A 16844-nucleotide genomic window follows, 5' to 3' on the forward strand; every position below is an offset into this window, starting at 1 on the left:
TCTCAGCAAAAGGAGAGGGAGGAAGAGAAGAAGCGTCGCCGAGAAGAGGCCACAGAGGCCGAGAATGAAGCTCGGCAGAAAAAGAAGGTAGGATCCAAAAGTAACGAAATTTGGTAACGGTCCTGACATATTTAGGCCAAAACAAGCCAGGCGCAGCATCCTATTGCTGCACGTAGGGAGGCCCGATTCTGCCAAATGATAGCCAGGCTTGAGGCCAAGGTCATGGCCCATGGTCATGATTGTCTTGCTGCGGTCGGTGTGTCGAGAGAGGGGGTTGAGGAGGAGATGAGGGGATTCCTGGGCCAATTACAGGGTCCGAGTGAAGACAACAACAGCCCACCTGCCCCAGAGGAGGTGGAGGAAGATGATTTTGAGGTTGTGGTGTCCTCTGATGAGGATGATGAGGAGGACAATGAGGCGGAGGATGATTGGATTATTGATGCCTAGGGGAGGAAGTTAGGTTTTTAGTTCTTTTTTCATATTAATTTGAGAATGGGGTGCCATTAAATTGGCAAAATGTTTTATTTTCCTGAAGAAGAATGTTCCATTTTGTAGAAGAAGAAGATTTTGTAGTTGGTTGCTGTACTTACAGAGTAAAATGAGGCTAACTACCTAGAGATTGTCAAATTTTGCGTGGGCTCTGACCACATTTTGTTACTTTTTTGACTAAGGCAGAACTTAGAGAAAAATCAATTTGATTGTGAAAAAAAAAAAAAAAAGAAAGAAAAACCTAATGGCTGAAGCCAGCAAACAAGCAAAATCTACAGAGGTTCCTTCAGAATTGACCATAGTTCAACATGGAAAAAAACAATTTGTATTGTGGAAGGAGCTGCATCATAAGTTGTTTGTTACTTGGTGGTTGACTACTGAAGCTGCTCAGTTGGTTAATGATAAGAAGCGTGGTGACCCCAACTGGAAGGCAAAGCAACGCCATTCTGATTTTTGGTCAAAATTTGATCAGGTGGCAGAGCATTCTAAGGGCACTCCAGGGGTGATTTGCAAGCATTGCCAAACCTTTCTCAGCCATCCAAGCTTTTCTCGAAACGGTACAAGTGGTCTGAAGAAGCATTTAACGAGCAAAGATTGTACAAAAACTGGTGACGGACAGGGTAACACTCTGGTTAACATGATGGTAGGTCATGGATCCTAATTTCCCAAATGTAACGAATTTTAGTAACGGTCCTGGTGTCTTAGCAACAGTTTCCGAAGCGTCCTCGAACAGATTCAGATCTGCCTGTTCCTGAATGCAATCGAGACAATTTCCTCCGGCAGCTTGTGCAAACATTAATATCCTTGAATCTCTCATTTCGTGCTATTGAGAATCCAGCATTCCGCACATTAATAACCATGCTCAACCCTGCAATGGCTTTACAGATACCCACACGAGGAACATTATATCAGGTCATGAATGATATGTACAATCAGCTATTCCGAAATCTTCTCTTTGACCATGACCCAACAACCAAGGTATCTCTGGCAGTGGATAATTGGACAAGTCCCAATAACCTTGCCTTTATGGCAATTAATGGTTATTACATTACAAAGGATTGGGAGTACCGTGAGCATTTACTGGGTTTTGAAAGTTTAGAGGGTGCTCATACTGGCAAGAATATGGCAGAGATTCTCCAACAATCACTAGCAGCATGGAGGCTTGAGAGCAATCTTCTTGCAATTACAAGTGACAATGCATCAAACAATGGTACCATGCGAGCACATCTTACACATCAGTTGAGGCCAGCATTGCAGCAGTTGAACAAGACAACTGATTGGGATGCAGAGAGTGGGACAATACCCTGTCTTGCTCATGTGATTCAACTTGTGGTTCGAGAGCTGGTTTGCAATCTCAAGATTCAGCCAGACAATGATGCTCTACCCACTACCTTTGATGAGAGCTCAATTACTGATGACCTAGCATCAACAGACACATTTGCAAATACTCTTAGAAAGGTAACGAAATTTGGTAACGGTCTTGATATACTTGAGTTGATTTACTAATCTTTGCTTGACAATAGATTCGTCTTGTTGCCAATGCAACCAATGCCTCCCCCCAACTCGCTGCACGTTTCCGAGAATATCAACAAGAGAACCAGCGCAAGATGATCCAAGATGTTCGCACAAGATGGAATTCCACCTATGAGATGTGTGTTCGTGCCTTGTTGCTTCGACAAGCTGTGGACTTATGGATCCAGGACTCATCACCAAAATACCAAAGGCTTCGCTTATTGGACCATGACTGGAAGCAGCTAGAGTATATGGTTGGACTGTTGCAGCCATTCAGTCGATTTACCAAGGTACTGTCCAAAACAACAGGCCCAACAATTCATCTGGTATGGGCAACGTACAATCATCTTTTCCAGCATTTAGAAAGAGAGGAGGACAAGGCCCAACAGTTGACAACAAGAGAGAACATTCAAGAAGCTATCAAAGCTGCCAACTTGAAATTCCAGAAATACTATGGTGATACTGAGCATCCAAAGGGTGAGCTGCTAGCTGTAGCTGCTGCCCTCCATCCATCACGCCGCATGAGAGCATATGATTCAGAGGATTGGACCAGTGATGAGCGTGAAACATACCGACAATATATTTTGAGGTTTTACAAAAAGCATTATGAGAAATATGAACAGCCAAGAGAAGTAATACTTGATGTGAATGATGTATGTTTGTTATAAGTATTATTCTGATTTCTTCTCTGCTAACTTCTCTAGGATATTGAGCAAATGATTTTTGAGAGACCCCATCAAAGACGAGCAAATTTCCAAAATGAAATGGAGCGATATTTAAATGACGAGAATTTGACATCACCTCGAGCTCCAATTCTGGAACAGTGGAGGATGCTAGAGCCTGATTTTCCAACTGTTGCTCGGATGGCAAGGGACATTCTGGCTATACCTTTGACAGGGGTTGGGGTAGAACGGGTTTTCAATGTTGCTCGGGATACATGTCATTATCGACGATCGCGGCTCCATGCATCTACAATCAAGAAGATCATGCTGCTTAAACATGGAGATAAGGTGCATATGCTGGATGAAGCACTCATATCGCATGAGGAGTTGGCCAAGGAAGTCATCCAAGACAATCAAGATGATCAAGATACCCCAGAGATTGTACGGGAAGAGATTGCAAGCCTGCTAAATCCACTACTCAATCCAGATGAGGAACAGGAAATACGTCAACGTTATCAATAGATGATAGACTCAAGTAGCTAATAGCTTGCAATATGATCCAATTATGCAAAGAGCATTACCAAATTTCGGTACTTTTCCGAAGTTGAATAAATTGATAAAATTATGTTAGGACCGTTACCAAATTTCGTTACTTTTTGACAACACAAATGGACCGGGGTTCCCGGTCCCATCCTACACTTTACTGGTCCCGTCCCATATACAATATTGAAATCCCGGTCCTATCCCATTTTGTCATGTCAGGTCCCGGGCCCGTCCTACTAGCTAGATTTTGATCCCGGTCCCAATGCCATCCCAATCCCAATTCCCACGGAACTGTCCCAATATGCTGTTAAACAACCCGGTCCCATCCCATTAAGCTGAGCTTCAACCTGATCCCGTCCTCGGGACGGGAATTGGGACGGGAATCTGGGACCGGGACGGGAAATCCCGGAACCGGATACCACTCTATGTTTGGTACAATAATGGACAGAACCACAACAGAAGACACAGTCACAGAGAAAGACATTACAGATAAAGAAGTATGAAGAGAATGAAGTATTTCTACAATACTCTGAAAACCAGAAGAAACAACATTGGTTAGATAATCAATAGAAGATGTGAGGTTGGCCTAAGCAGAAGTTAGTCTGAGAACAAGTAAGATGGTACAGAAGACCTATGAGACTGGTTTCTGTGCTGTCTTGAAGAGCTTTGGTTCCACTTGTCAAACAAGTTGTAAGATGGTCAAGTGAGACTCAGACATTTGCAACTTCATTTTCTACCCAAGAGAGAACAGTACAAACTGGGCTTGATGAATGAGAGAACTCAGACAGACTGTCTTTGATAGATTCTGTCTCAGACATGAGGTCCACAGTCTTGGCTACATGATGTGAGGCAGGACAACAACATTTCATGGAAGGTCCTTCAATAGTAGAAGTGGCCTGGCAGCAGCAATGTTTAGCAGCTCCTGAGTCAAGCCCACAAAATTCACACACAAGTATACTCATGCACTTGACATTGTACAGGCAACATGGATTGGCTGTGTCAAAACTATGGTATTCTTCTTAAAGTCACAAGAGCCAATGAACTAGTTTAATGGTGGATTCTGGAATCTACAGCCATGTCAGAACAACAAGAAGAATGGATGAAGACACACTTACATCATAACAAATATGGATTTGATGTTCTAAATAATGAGAACAAGATTTCTTCTTGATATCCTATAGACAAGGCTTGCCTTCATCCAGGCAGTCTGTAAACATTGAGTAAACACAGACAGAGCACAGAAGAGTGTCTTCTTCATTATACACAACAGGGTCTTTTGACAACAACATCATGATGAGTTATAAAATAAATGAGGAATGATGCCTGAGCCCAAATAAAGCAGAAGAAAAGAAGAAAGAAGAGGGTCAGAAACTCTCTATTTATATCTGTCATAATGCACCAAGGTTGCTAGTCCCATGACTTGTTGATAAACAATGTGACAACAGACAACAGATGACATAGCAACCAGACAAGCAAACAAACAAAGAAATGAGTACATGACAAAATGCTGGACTTTCATAATAAAATGATTGCTATTCTATAATGAAGGATGTCTACTGCAACCAGCAGCAATACACATGCAGGATGTCTATATAGACAAGCAGTGAGTAATGCAGAAGCTTACACATCCAAGAACCTACAATGCTCCACCAATAATAGGGGAGCTACAATGATGTACAAAAAACCACTTCAGTGGCCCTATGCCTCAGAGTCCAAGGCCTCTGGGGGGGGGAATAGTGTTATGAACATAGACCTAGACCAACCAAGCATCAGACAACATCAGATGTTCAGGGGTATTCATGTGACCCCAACACTGAATGTATAAGAATCACATGATTCACATGGATTGTGGGAACCCCAGCATTCAGTCTCTGAGTGAGAGGACCCCTACATTTTACACATGACTCCCTCCCATCAGTTGCGGGCATCATACCTACTTAGCTCTTTTGTATCCCTAATCCTGGGAAAACCTATGTGACCTACGACCGGTTCCCCTAACAGTATGCTCATACATTTCATATTGTATAGACAGTAAGAGTCTGCAGTATCAAAGAAGTAATACTTCTTTCAAAGATGTAAGAGCTGATGTACAATATTAAAAGCAGATTTAGTACAGGTTTAGTACTCTAAATAATAAGCACAAGATTCTTTTTCAGAGTCTTATATACAGGGCTCTGCTTCATCCAAACAATTAGTGAATATTGAATATACACACCAAGCAGGAAAACACCTCCTCTTCAACATCAGGGACAGGATTCTTCAAAGAAGACATGGTAACAAAGAGTAGCATAAAAGAAACAACAACACTCTCATCAAGACATGATAGAAGAAGAAGAAGAGAAGAACAAGAATAAGAAAATCTTTATTTATACTTATATTATAACACACTAAGATTGCTAGTCTCACAACTTGTTGATAAACAACATGACAACAGACAACAGACAATATAGTAATCAGACAAGCAAACAAACAAAGAAATAAGTACATGACAAAACACTGAACTTTCATAATAAAATAATTACTATTCTATAATAAAGAATGTCTACTGCAACCAGCAGCAATATATATACAGAATATCTATATAGACAAGCAGTAGTAATGCAGAAGCTTGCATATCCAAGAATCTACAATACTCCACCAATGATAGAGAAGCTATAATAATATATGAAAAACCACTTTGATAATTCTATATCTCAGAATCTGAGATCTCTGAGAGGGGAGATAGTGTTATGAATGTAGATCTAGATCAATCAAGCATTAGATAATGTTAAATATTCAGAGGTATTCACATGACTCCAACTCTGAATATATAAGAATCATATGATTTATATATATCATGGGAACTCCAGCATTCAGTCTTCTAGTTAGAGAACCCCTACATTCTATGCATGACTTTCTCCCATCAGTTATGGACATTGTACCTACTTAGCTTTTTTGTACCTCTAATTCTGAGGAAATCTACATGATCTACAACCAGTTCTTCTAACAGTCTGCTGGATTCTTTTGCAGATGTATCTTCTTTTCTTTAAAGATCTTCTCTCTTTAAGTTTTGTTCAATGTATTGAGAGATATATCTCTATTATCTGTATTATCTGCTGATATCTTACTGATGATGGCTCCACTGCTACCAGCATCTTTATTAATATTTATTTTCTTCACATTGATATTTAACTCTGTCAGATCTGCAATATAAGGTGTTGTTGTGGTTCATCTTATAGATCTTAGTGGCATTGTACTAACTTAGGTAATTATATGTTAAAGTATTTAGAATGTTAGAAGAACTGGTTGTAGATTATGTAGATTTTCCCAGAATTAGAGATACAAAAGAGCTAAGTAGATATGATATCTGCAACTGATGAGAAAAAGTTATGTGTAGAATGTAAAGGTTCTCTAACTAGAAAACTAAACACTGAAGTTCTTATAATCTGTGCAGATCATATAATTCTTATACATTCAGAGTTGGAATCATGTGAGTACCCCTGAACATCTAATATTGTCTGATACTTGATTGATCTAGGTCTACATTTATAACACTAGGCCTACATTTGTAATACTAAGCTGCCAAAAGAGAAATAGTGTAAAGGTTTTTAGCATAGTATGGTACCAAGAGCCTGGTATGAGAGAAATTGAAATTCAATTTCTAAGTTCTAATATTTTAAGTTCTTTACTAAATTTGAAAATTTAATAATTTAAAATTTAGTTAAATTTGATTATTATTAAAATTTCAGCTTTTGCAAAAGAGTTTTTTTAAACCTTTTATATTATTTTTTCAAGTGTTTAAAAAAATTCTTTTAATTATTTATAGTACTAAACACTGGCTATTTAATAGTAAGTTAACTTAAAGTTTACTACTGCTGAGTTTTTTAACATGACTTTTTATAAGTATTGCTAACTTTGCACATTTAAAAATTCAAGCAACATATTATTCTTTTATAAAAAGAACAGCTTTCAATGAACTTTCATGTTTGTCTATGCTAATGGAAAAATTTAAAAGTTGTTATCTTAAAATGCTCTAATTTATGAAATTGATGAAGATTAAAGCCATAGCTAGTTTTTGAAGCTGCTGTAGCACACAATATGGTGATAGACCTGACCGCTGACACAACTTCTGAGGAAGAGCAAACTTCTTATCCCTTTAAGGTATGACATAAAGTATTGTTTTGGTGTGCTCAAGCAAAAAATTTTTCAAATCATTTTATTGCTTAGGCTTTGATATGTGGTTTGGACCATTGCTGTTTTCCCCAAATCTGCCCACGATTGTTGTGGTCGCAAAGCGCGCTAACTGGTTTAGGCAATTGGCACTTCGCTGCGTACCTCGCAGCTACTTCTAACTGCCTTCACACAACCAGGAGAAAGAAACATCACAAACGGAAAGCGTGAATTGTTTGCTCCAAAGCAGACCCGTGAAAGTCTTCTGGAACTGGACATCGCCGCTGCAAGATTCTCGAGTTCTGAAACAGAGAGCTTCTGCAGCACCCAAAAACGACGCCGGGATGAAGAGGACTCCCCAGCATCTTCGCTGCCCCCTCACCATGGGTTATCTCAGCATTACTTGGTCAATGACGTCCAGAGATGCATGTCCGTTATGTATATGAAAGCTAAAGAGGGCAAACGTAGCGCAACTAAACTTCCCCGTGCTACACGGACATTTCGACCTGGCAAGCCCGCGAACCACACGGCTCTCGACTTGCAAAATCTTTATATCGAAAAGCTTTTGTCAATAGATGGCCCCCCGGTCTATTTTGCCTGCAATCGCGCAACCCGCGACGTTGATTTCAATTTCGAATTCGTCAGTTGCTACAAAATGCATAAGGGTGTCACCCCAGTGGATGCTAGTTTCCATGCCGGTTGCAGCTGTTTCGCAGAAAAATGTGATTTGAATATATGCACTTGTCCTTCGCAAGAGGAGGGGTCGGACCAAAGAATTGTGCCATACAAAGTTGGCGATAATGGCGCCGTTGTTTTACGAGAAGATTTCATGGAGCGAATGTCCATGATCTATGAGTGTTCTATGTTGTGTAGCTGCAGCTCGACTTGTATGAATCGAGTTGTTGAGAGAGGACGAAGAGTCAGGCTTGAAATATTTGAAACTCGGAATCGAGGCTTTGGTAAGTGCAGTGCTATGAATCTAACAGCATAACATCATGACTTAGCTACTTACGCGCAACAAACTGCAGGGTTAAGATCAAAGAATTCTATTCAAGCAGGCCAATACATTGATTGCTATCTTGGAGAATTACTTACAAAATCCGAAGCCGATAATCGGGAAAGAGCTATCTCCAACAAAGCTAGTTACTTATTTTCACTAGACTTTCTCGTTGATGATGAGGATGTGTATGTAGTTGATGGGCGGAAATTTGGCTCTGTTACTCGGTTTATGAATCATTCTTGCAACCCTAACTGCAAAATGTTTCCCGTGTCCCACAAGCATGCGGACCAGCGTATATTTGGTTTGGCTTTTTTTGCTTTAACTAATATCCCAGCAGGTACAGAACTTACATTTGATTATCATCCTAATTGGAATCCAATAAAGGATGGAAAAGATATTGATCCTGATGCTGTCAAATGCTTGTGTGGGGAAAAAAACTGTCGTGGTCAACTCTGGCCTAGTCAGAGAAAAACTTTGCAAGAGGACTGAATATTCACTATACTAGTTTATCAATTTTGAATTCTACACAATTTTAAAGATTACAAACTTTATGAAAAATTTAACAAATATCTTTTCAGAAAATTTACAAATTACAAAGGCAACTCCTCTTTTCACAACACTAGCAACTTCTCTCAGGTTTAAATTATATGAAACTATATTTCTGAAAGCTCTTTTTTTCCTAATATTACACTCTAATTTTCAGATGAAAATACTAATAACTGCTAAAGATATCAAAAGATGAAGGTTCTTCTGCAAAAATATTGAAAGCTTAGAGACTACAAATATTAAAGAATATTAAATTTTTAATCAAAAAGCCACAGATTATTAGCTTCCCTTAGTAGGTACTACAGTAGATCCCCGCTATAGCGAACCCCCATACAACGAATTCCCCTATATAACGGACGAAATCTCTTCCCAAATTTGAATCTCCCTACAAAATTCGTTAATCTCCAATAAACTGAAATTTGCTAACTCTTTTGAATATTTTATAGGCAATTTGTTATAATGAGACCCAATGCTGCGCCAGACCACTATTTCAATTGAGCAAAAGAAGGCCCTCTGGGCTCACAAGCTGCAGTCTCTTGCTACAGTCAATATTTTGATGGCACTGTGCTGGGGAATCAAGGCATGGCATATAAACATGTCTACAGCCTTAATTATTCACTGCTTTAACAGAGCTTTATTTCCCAAAAGACCTGTACGGTTGGATCCTGAGGATGATTCAATTATGGAGATGTGAGGATCGTACGTGTGGATCAGCGTGACAATGAATCTCTAGGAGGAATATACATGGAAAAAGAGTACGCGAGGTAAAAGGTCTGTATTCTGGCAACTATGTACAACTTGTAAACAAGATTGCCACTGGCTCCCAGCAAGGGGTTCGCGCAGTGACAGCCTTTTATGTGTGCTCGCGAGCACGTGACTTAGTGCCTCGCGAGGACACATGCAACTCCCAGCAGCTCGCGAGCTGAGGCCTCTGGCCCTCGCGGGTGCTGTTTGTCTGTGTAAGGGGTTCGCGGCGAATCCTTACAGGAGATCACCAGTGAGTTCCAAAGACTCTGTCTTCTCTCAGTAATTCAAAACCTGATGGATATTCAGCACTTTCTCAATCCAGCAATGAAGTAGTGGAGGATTCTTCTGAGGCTATTGAGCAGCATGTTATTGCACTGCTAGATCCAGCAGATGAGAGTGAAGAGAATAAGGATTTGGCTACAGAGATGCTCCCATTAATTACATCTTTGAAGGCTTTAGATCTAGTTAAATAGCTCCAGCTGTATAAAGAGCAGCAAGATCAGGGAGATCAACAGCTAATTCAGCAGCTCAACAGCTACAAGAGCAAAATAGCAGCAAAGAGGCTTCAAACTCAGCAGCAGCAAGATATTTGTGCCTATTTTCAATGCGCACCCCCTATATAGCGAATTCCCCTATATAACGAATCGAACAAGCTTCCAAATTTAAATCGCTATAGCGGGGATCTACTGTAGTAGTATCTATAGTAAGTTACTTGAAACTGCCAAACTAGCAAGTGCCAAGGACTCAAAGAGAGAAAGGTTCCAGAAGAACTGTTCTTGAATTAAAAAGCCCTAATTTCAAGCATTCTTCAGGGTATCTATTTCATATCATAGGTGAAGCACTTCAACTGTTATTAAACTCAAGGTTATCAAACAAACTACTTTATAGGAAGTTATAGTCCTTGGAGTAAGTAGATCTATAAGATCTACCTCTAGGGCCATAGTAGTACGCGAAATCTTCAGGAAGATATTCCACAGGGTGATGGATTCTATAAGAAAGGCCACTACATCCTGCTACAACTTCTGGCACCCAGCAAATTCCATGAGAGAAGAGACTATGCTTGTGAGAAGCGACAGATTTTACAGAGAATTCTAATAAATTTGGATGAACTTGAATCACTGGCAACAGGTTTCATGAGAGAGGCAATCTTTAGAAGACCTCATCTAAAGATTAAAGATGAAAACCTGAGCCAACAACCACAAAAAAATATAAACGCAATTTATCTTCTGAGCACAAATACATCAAGAACTGGTAGTGGTAGGCGATACTAACTTAGATTGCTTCATGATTTTAGGCCTCAACAGGCAGGAGGTAAGTTTGTCCGGTCAGTTGAGAGTTCCCTGCTAAGATTGAGAGTCAGATCAAAAATCTAATATTGATTGCACATACACTTGCAATGAATGACAGTGGTCATGTTCACTATAAGTATATCAAGAAATCTCCAGTATCAAACAAGGATTATTTTTGTGAACTTTTTGATTAACTATGTCAGCAGCATGTACTATACCTGACAGATTGTATGCTTTCACAGTCCCTTTTTGCTTTATTCATTTTTTTCCCCTTCTCTTTTGTTACAATGATCAGTTCATCAGCTGGGTTTCAGGTTGTAATTAGTGTTGTAGGAAGTACTTCAATGCAGGTTCACACATCTTATGTGAGGATTGTACTTCGCGGATCAGCGTGACAATGGATCTCTAGTAGGAATTGTACGTGGAAAAGGAATACACAAGGTAAAAAGTCTTATATTCTTCTAGCAACTGTGTATGACTGTAGACAAGATTGCCACTGGCCTCCATTAAGGGGTTCGCGCAGTGGCTGCCTTTTTGTGTGTGCTAGCGAGCATGTGACTCAGCATCTCGCGAGGTACACATCCACTCCCAACATCTTGTGAGTGGCTCCCAGCCCTCGCGAGTGTTGTTTATCTGTGTAAGGGGTTCGCGGGCGAATCCTTACATCTTAACATTCTATCTGAAAAGGAGCGGAGCTTCACTGTGATCTTGCATAGACCCAATTCAAATAGTATGAATAAGGTTCAAGTCTCACTCAGCTGGTAAATAAACACCATAAGCAATAGTTGCCCAGACATCTGTTTGCACCAGATTCCAGTCATTGGCTGATTAAGAATTAAAGAGCAACAATATGTGAGGAATAGCTGTTTTCTGCTCCAGCATTTTCTCTTAAACCTCTCATTTGTATATTAAAAATCCTGTTCCTTGCTCCCTCTTCCTCTTCTCTTCTCTTCTTTCTTATTGTGCGTCACTCATCCCAGTTGGAAATTCCCTTGTGAGACTGGGTTAACTCTTCTTAACCATGCTGCACAGTACTTGGGCCTCTTGCAGCACCGTGCCCCGCACAGACTCCCTTTCCAGGTACAAAGTTCCGGGTTGACCAACAAGGTTAAGCCTTAACTACACCTGAGAAATAGTTATTGTCCAGGGCTTGCTTCAGCCTCATCCGCAAGATACGCTTGCTGGAGCCTAGGTTTCTGTCATGTTAGGTATTTTATTCAGCCCAGCATGAAGATGAAGTCCTGAAGACAAGAACAGTCCAATGTCAATCACAAAAATATATGCTGAGTCAACTCCTGTAGCTGTCCCAGTTGTTCAATCATGATCATTATAGAATTCTCCCAACAGAGCACTCAGCATTCAAGTACGTATTGAGATAGATACTACACAGGTCATAAGAATAAACTAGCAAGCAGACAAATATGAATGCGCCTTATAGCTTTTGCTAGTTATGCTCATTCAAATGCCAATACACACCTGCCATACTTTCAGACCAATGCTGCGTTTGAAACTGTTTTATGCATGCTTGACACAATAGTTACAATCAAATCTTTATCAAGACTTCTGATTGTAGCATGAGATACGGTACAAACATCAAGAGGCTAAAGTCTTCAACAAAAATGAAAAGCTAAATCATCATTTCTCAAACAGACAATATCATGGGAAAAGCAACGTTTATAAAGGCTGATGTAGTATGGGTGGATATAGTCACTAAGCACTCCGTTTCATCAAATAAACCACATAAGGCGAAAATGGGTAATTAAAAATCATACACTGCTAAGGTAGCATAAGGCCCACATTGACAGTCCATAAATAACTGTGTTCGAAGAAAAGTCAATATTTGAGGGAAAACAAGAAAAGAGTCGCTAGAGGAATCTGTGCTGACAGCGACGGTGACAGTGAGCTTGCTTCGCTGTCCAGGGGATTCGACTCGACACAATTAGCCGAAACCAGTTGAAAGTATGCTATCATTTGTCAGGCTTTAAACGGTAGGGTTGCAAGCCCTGTGAGGACAAAGTGGCTATAGAAATCGCAGCTGCCAGAGGACCGGAGGAACGCTCGAGTTGGGACTCGAACAAAACCAATTTAACGATGAGTGCCGAGTATTAACTGCGGAAACACAATCGGCGGAACCGAGACTGGTAAAATCATTGGAGCAACGCTCGCAGTGACGATGCACGGATTTAGAGTCTCAAGGCATCAAGAATCTTTTTAGCCATTTCCCGGTACTGCCACATCCCCCCAGATACCTTTTTAAACTGAATTCCATGAAGCGAGAAGAGAGGAACCTTGACGATGAGAATTTCAAATCGAAGTACTAAGTTTTCGCCGGTATCACTCTGTACCCTAGTCGTTGTTTCGCCTAACACGCGTTCTCCAGCATTGTGTTCACGGTTGGCGGCATAGTCCTCGGATCCATCCGAGTTACTGATGAAGCTTTGATCAGCATGTCGCCGAGAGGACCGTTGTTGACTCTTGGCATCATCTTTATTCTCTTCACGTTCGTGCCCACGAAGACCTCCAAAGCTGATTTTACGACGGTGGCCCGCGACCATGCCCTGCTGCTCTGGGCTTGGTGGGCGCACATCGATAACACGCTTCAGATCTATACTGGGAGCGTGTCGACAACTGAATCCGCCTCTGATTTCAACGTATTCAACGCCCAGCTGTCTCAGGACTCGGATGATATCAGATCGGATAAACGGTAATGGTTTGTTACTCGTTGTAGACACGCTGAAAAGACCCTTGAGATACACAGGCTTGAGGGACTCCTCGGCGGTAGTGCCATTCTCGATGCTGGTGCTTGCCTGCGCCAGCTCAGCATCGGTTTCTTCAGGTACATTGGCTTCCCTCGCTTCCTCTCGGCGAGCCCTCCGAGCCTGAATACTTTCGCGTCTGGCATGGCCTAAAGACTTTGTTCTCAACGTCTGAGGCTTGTACCCTGACCTAGAATCCGAGTTGGCGTTATCGGATGCTTTGGATCTTTGAACGTTTAGGCTCGACCGATCTGAGCCACTTGTCAATGGCGGATCATGTGCGGTTGCTGGAGAGAGAGTATCTGTTCCTCCTCGGCTGGGATTCTTTCGGCTTCTAAAATCTGCCGAATTAACGCTGGTAGACCTTCCCAGTAGATTAATAGCTCTGGAAGATAGCTCCCCACGGGAAACCTCTTGTTGCTGAGGCTGACTTCCCCCGTGGTGAATAGTAGCAGGTGAAGCTTCCCCTCGTCTAGTCCTTCTCATACTAAAACTCTTCCGCGGTGGAGGAAGACTATCTGGTGACTGTACATTCAAAGCTTGCGCATGATGGGCAGTGGTTTTCTCGCCACGGCCCTTATCACGGGTTCTTCTAGTGCTCAAGCGTCGTAGTAAACCAACAGCTGCATTTTCCTTCCTTGGGGGTTGCTCAATCTGCGGGGTAACGATGGCAGGGGAAGCTGGGCCCGAAGGTTTGGCAAGTTTGAGGTTTTTGATCCCTTCGGATATCTCGTCGTCGCCGTGTGTCCGAGCTCTTGGCCGGGACCTCCCCCCAGTATCCCTCTCTCCAGGAATTTCATATGATCTTTGGTTTGTATGGGCAGCCTCAGGTGCTGAGATATCGGGGAATTTAACGGGTGCCTCGCCCGGGCTATGTGGGATAGCCAAGCCACCAGGATGCACCTCCTGTTTCTCTCTGTTAAGCTTTTCCTTGACAAGATTATAAACAGCAATAAGTGGGTGGTAGCCATTAGCTGGATCGAGACCATGGGGCATTGCTTCGAGCGAGGTGTTGGAAAGCGTGTCTTTGCTGGTCGAGTTTCGGCGTTTATAGAAATCGAATACGCCTCTTTTTTTGTCGTTCACAGGATTCGGAGTATGGTGCTCCTTAACAAACGCACGAACAGCACTTTGGTAATCCTCTGATTCAATCACCTTGGTGAGTTGGGCAGAGATGAATTCTGGGGGCCCAAAATCAAATCCCGTCATTCTACGGATCACTTCTGAATCTAGCGGGAGCTGTAGTGGATCGCGGTGCGGAAGGTAGTTTTCGGGTGGCCCACTAAATCCTTTTGTCATCCAAGGGTGGTTCATGATCTCAGTCAAGCTAGCCCGTTGCTTGGGGTCGGTAACAAGCATTCGGGAGATGATATTTCGGCAATCTATGAGGAAAAGATATCAGTGATACCGTTTTCTAAGAAAAGTTAAGTAGTCCAAATTACCAGATGAAAGCCCTTGCGGGTATTCTACCACGCCCCTTTTGATTTTTGCATGGAGTTGCGGCATGCTCTGATCGTCGAACGGCACCTTGCCACACACCAACACGTATAGAACAATCCCGAAGCTCCAGACATCAACTTCGGGACCAGTGTATTGTCGAGCCTGAAGCAGTTCAGGAGCCGCAAAGTATAAACTTCCACAAAATGTTTTGAGCTGGCCTTTTGGAGAAAAGAGGTTGCTCAGACCAAAATCGATGATTTTAATGTCCCCAGTTTTGCTGATCAAGATATTCTCGATCTTCAAATCTCGGTGTACAATGTTATTCTTGTGACAGTAATCAAGAGCACTCGCAATCTGGCGAGCAAATTTGCGTGCTTGCTTTTCTTTTAACTTTCCGTGCGAAATTATGTAGTCCAACATCTGGCCACCATTCACATACTCGAAAAACATGTACCAGTGATGATTCGTTCGCACAACATCGCGCATTCCGCACACATAAGGATGGTTCAATAGAGTGACTATTGCCGCTTCTCTTGCTGTTCGAATCTCCTTCGAGCGGTCTGCGCGTTCACTCTCCCGAGTGCTTCTATGTTCTTCGGTGGAATGTCTCGGTATGATCTTTACGGCAACCTTAAAAAAGAGGGAAGCGTTAGTATCGGGACTTTCCTCATGTCTTCATAATTGTAGCGGCTTCCACGATACCTGTTCACCAGTCTCTACGTTTTTAGCAAGTTTCACCTTTCCCATGCTCCCAGCCCCAATCGTTTTGCCTAAAGCCCATTGGCCCGATGAAGCAGTGATTGTAGTGCGTCGTCTCGTCTGGTTGGTGATACCAGACCCGTTTGGCGGATGATGAGACGTATGCACAGAACCATATCCATCGGCTACTCCGGAACTTGGGCCGGTCATGTCGGTACTATTCCGAGAGTATGTAGGTTTGGAAGACTGGCGACGATGAACACGAGAATCAGTCCGGTATGGCAGATTGGGTTCTTGAGTGCGATCGCGGGATGCGCTGCGAGGAGCCGTGGCGGCTTTGAGCGATTCGTATTCGCGTCGCGGGTGGCCAGATGGAGGGCCTTTATTTGACGCCGAACGATCGTGCCCGTAAGATCGCGAGCCCGAACGACTCTGGGAATGAGAATATTGTGCCGCCCCTCCACCGCTGGTGCGAGTTCTTTGGGGGGTGTCAGCAGCAGGAGGTCGATAGGATGGATGCGGGTGTTGAGTAGCAGGATTGCGAACTACGACTGGAGAAGCTTGCGATGCTGCTGTGGACATTGCGACGAATAATTGAAACTAGACTGGGCACAGAGGCACTGAACCCCGTAATGCCTCCGCGGGTTGTCCAGTGGTGAAATGGATACGACGGGCCCTACCCGGCCAGCTGGCTGGGAACGAGGGAGGGGAGGGACCAAGCGATTTGAAACTGAACAAGGGAGCGAGAAGTGGAGGCTGCAGGAATAACGGGTCAGCTGTCGACAGCAAAGAATGTCATTCACGCAGCTTTTGAGTGCTCGTCAATTCGTTCAAAGGTAGGCGCTGCATATCTTCTCGAGTATTATTAGGCTCTCAAAAGCTTTCGATGAATCGCTGGTCTGAACCAGGTTCGTCACTTGGGGTAACTTACATACACTAGGACGAAGTGTGGAGAAGTGGTGGAGGCTGTTTTCGTCGGTAAGAGAGCGTAAGCAAGTAACGAGAGGAAACG

General features: G+C 42.5%; 2 protein-coding genes across 2 annotated transcripts; one reads left to right on the forward strand and one right to left on the reverse strand.

The window, feature by feature from the left end:
- Positions 1–7283: 7283 nt before the first annotated feature.
- Positions 7284–8346, forward strand: D8B26_005881 (uncharacterized protein; the record flags this gene model as incomplete). Its single annotated transcript, XM_066125024.1, has 2 exons — positions 7284–7346; positions 7498–8346. 2 exons carry the CDS (start codon positions 7284–7286, stop codon positions 8344–8346), a joined length of 912 nt encoding a protein of 303 aa, XP_065981105.1.
- Positions 8347–12456: 4110 nt separating this feature from the next.
- Positions 12457–16633, reverse strand: KIN1 (serine/threonine-protein kinase KIN2). The gene is made up of 3 exons (XM_066125025.1): positions 15836–16633; positions 15136–15763; positions 12457–15075 (listed from the first exon to the last, which is right to left on the reverse strand). Exons 1-3 carry the CDS (start codon positions 16412–16414, stop codon positions 13121–13123), a joined length of 3162 nt encoding a protein of 1053 aa, XP_065981106.1. The 5' UTR covers positions 16415–16633; the 3' UTR covers positions 12457–13120.
- Positions 16634–16844: the final 211 nt, after the last annotated feature.

This window comes from Coccidioides posadasii, chromosome 3 (assembly GCF_018416015.2).
Source record: "Coccidioides posadasii str. Silveira chromosome 3, complete sequence".
Lineage (NCBI taxonomy): Eukaryota > Fungi > Ascomycota > Eurotiomycetes > Onygenales > Onygenaceae > Coccidioides > Coccidioides posadasii.